Source organism: Etheostoma spectabile, chromosome 6, assembly GCF_008692095.1.
Source record: "Etheostoma spectabile isolate EspeVRDwgs_2016 chromosome 6, UIUC_Espe_1.0, whole genome shotgun sequence".
NCBI classification, from domain to species: Eukaryota; Metazoa; Chordata; class Actinopteri; order Perciformes; family Percidae; genus Etheostoma; species Etheostoma spectabile.
In genome coordinates, this window is record NC_045738.1 from 14568699 (window position 1) to 14570051 (window position 1353).

The following is a 1353-nucleotide window of genomic DNA, read 5'->3' on the forward strand; positions in this document are numbered from 1 at the left end:
GGGGGGGGGGGGGGTCATCTCAGTTATCCCCCTCTCATGTAGCTAGACATGTTATCTGCTGGTTCCTAGCTATCATCACTTACGACATGCTAAACTAACTCGCTAGCTAGCTAGCTATTTTGGCTAACGTCCCGTTTACTGTGTGAAGCAGGGGGAAGGCGCAGTTTCACGTTAACGTCTCTCCCTACCTTCTGTATGGAGGATTTACCACTTCTTCTCAAACCCATGAGCAGGATTCTCGGTTTGCTGTCGGACGGCGCCGGGCTGTCCTCAATGTCGGCCTCCTCTTCACCATAACCGAAATCTTTGGGGAACGAGTCCGCAACCCCGTAGCTGTCAGCCAGCTGTTCCACCTCGTATTGAATCGACATTTTGACCTAACGACGGTCGCTTCCCCTCTTCCCCCCCTTACTTGTCACTCACCGCACCCGTGTTTGTATCGGTTGATCGGTGTGCACCACAAACTCCCGTCACACAGTGAAAATAGTTTGTTAATAATGCCCAGACCACTTCGAAACACCGAGCGTGATCCCACACATTTCCTAAGGATTTCCTCTCCTTTGAAAAAAACTCACCCTTTGCTCCCACCCCTTGATTCTGATTCGCTGTCTGAATTACAACACGAAAGATTATTGGTCGACCGCCTGTCACTCCACTGAGGGTGGTCGCTGTCACCTGACTAGTGACCTATCACCCGAATATGAAGCAATGCACATTCGCAACGCACGTTTAAGGTGATTGAGTTTGCAAGAATTATGTACAATTTATATATTTGTATTTCTTGTAAAATAAGTGAACATTTGATGACGGTAGTCAAAAAACAAACCAACGCTAGTGTGCATTGCTGGTGTTCTGCAACATCACCGGCAGATGGTAGCAGAAATCCACCACAGTAAAGTGAAGACTTTAAAGATATTTTCAAAGTGTCGGAATTAATCGAGTCGATGTATTAAATTTAGAATGACATTTGAGATAGAGTTTTGCGTCTTGTATCTACAGGATTTAAGCCATGCCTTATGTTGTTTCTTAATTGCCTTGTTGTTTCCTAATTGTCTTTTTTAGTCATTGTTGTTTCTATTGCTGTGTTTAGTGATTGTAACGGTTGTTTGTCTGTCTGTTTTATACGCCTGTATTAGGCTATTGTATTGTGTGTTTTATTTCTTCAAAGGTGCCATGGCATGAAAATTTAACTTTATGAGGTTCCCCCTCTCCTCCTCAATATCTACAGGCACAGAAAGGGCACGTCCTAAGGAAAGTTCATTGTGGGACTGGCTCCAGGGGCTGTAATTCTGCACCAAGGCGGAATTTCGGGAGACTTCTGATAGAGTATTAGGGGACCACTAAGGTCTATAT

The 1353-nt window shown here is 44.8% G+C and overlaps 1 protein-coding gene across 1 annotated transcript in view; it reads right to left on the reverse strand.

The window, feature by feature from the left end:
- rragca (Ras-related GTP binding Ca) overlaps positions 1–580 on the reverse strand; it is a 14046-nt gene extending 13466 nt beyond the window's left edge. The window contains exon 1 of the mRNA XM_032517460.1: positions 189–580. Within this exon, the coding sequence (XP_032373351.1) occupies positions 189–371 (183 nt within the window). The 5' untranslated portion in view covers positions 372–580. The remainder of the gene's footprint in view (positions 1–188) is intronic.
- Between the last annotated feature and the right edge of the window lie 773 nt (positions 581–1353).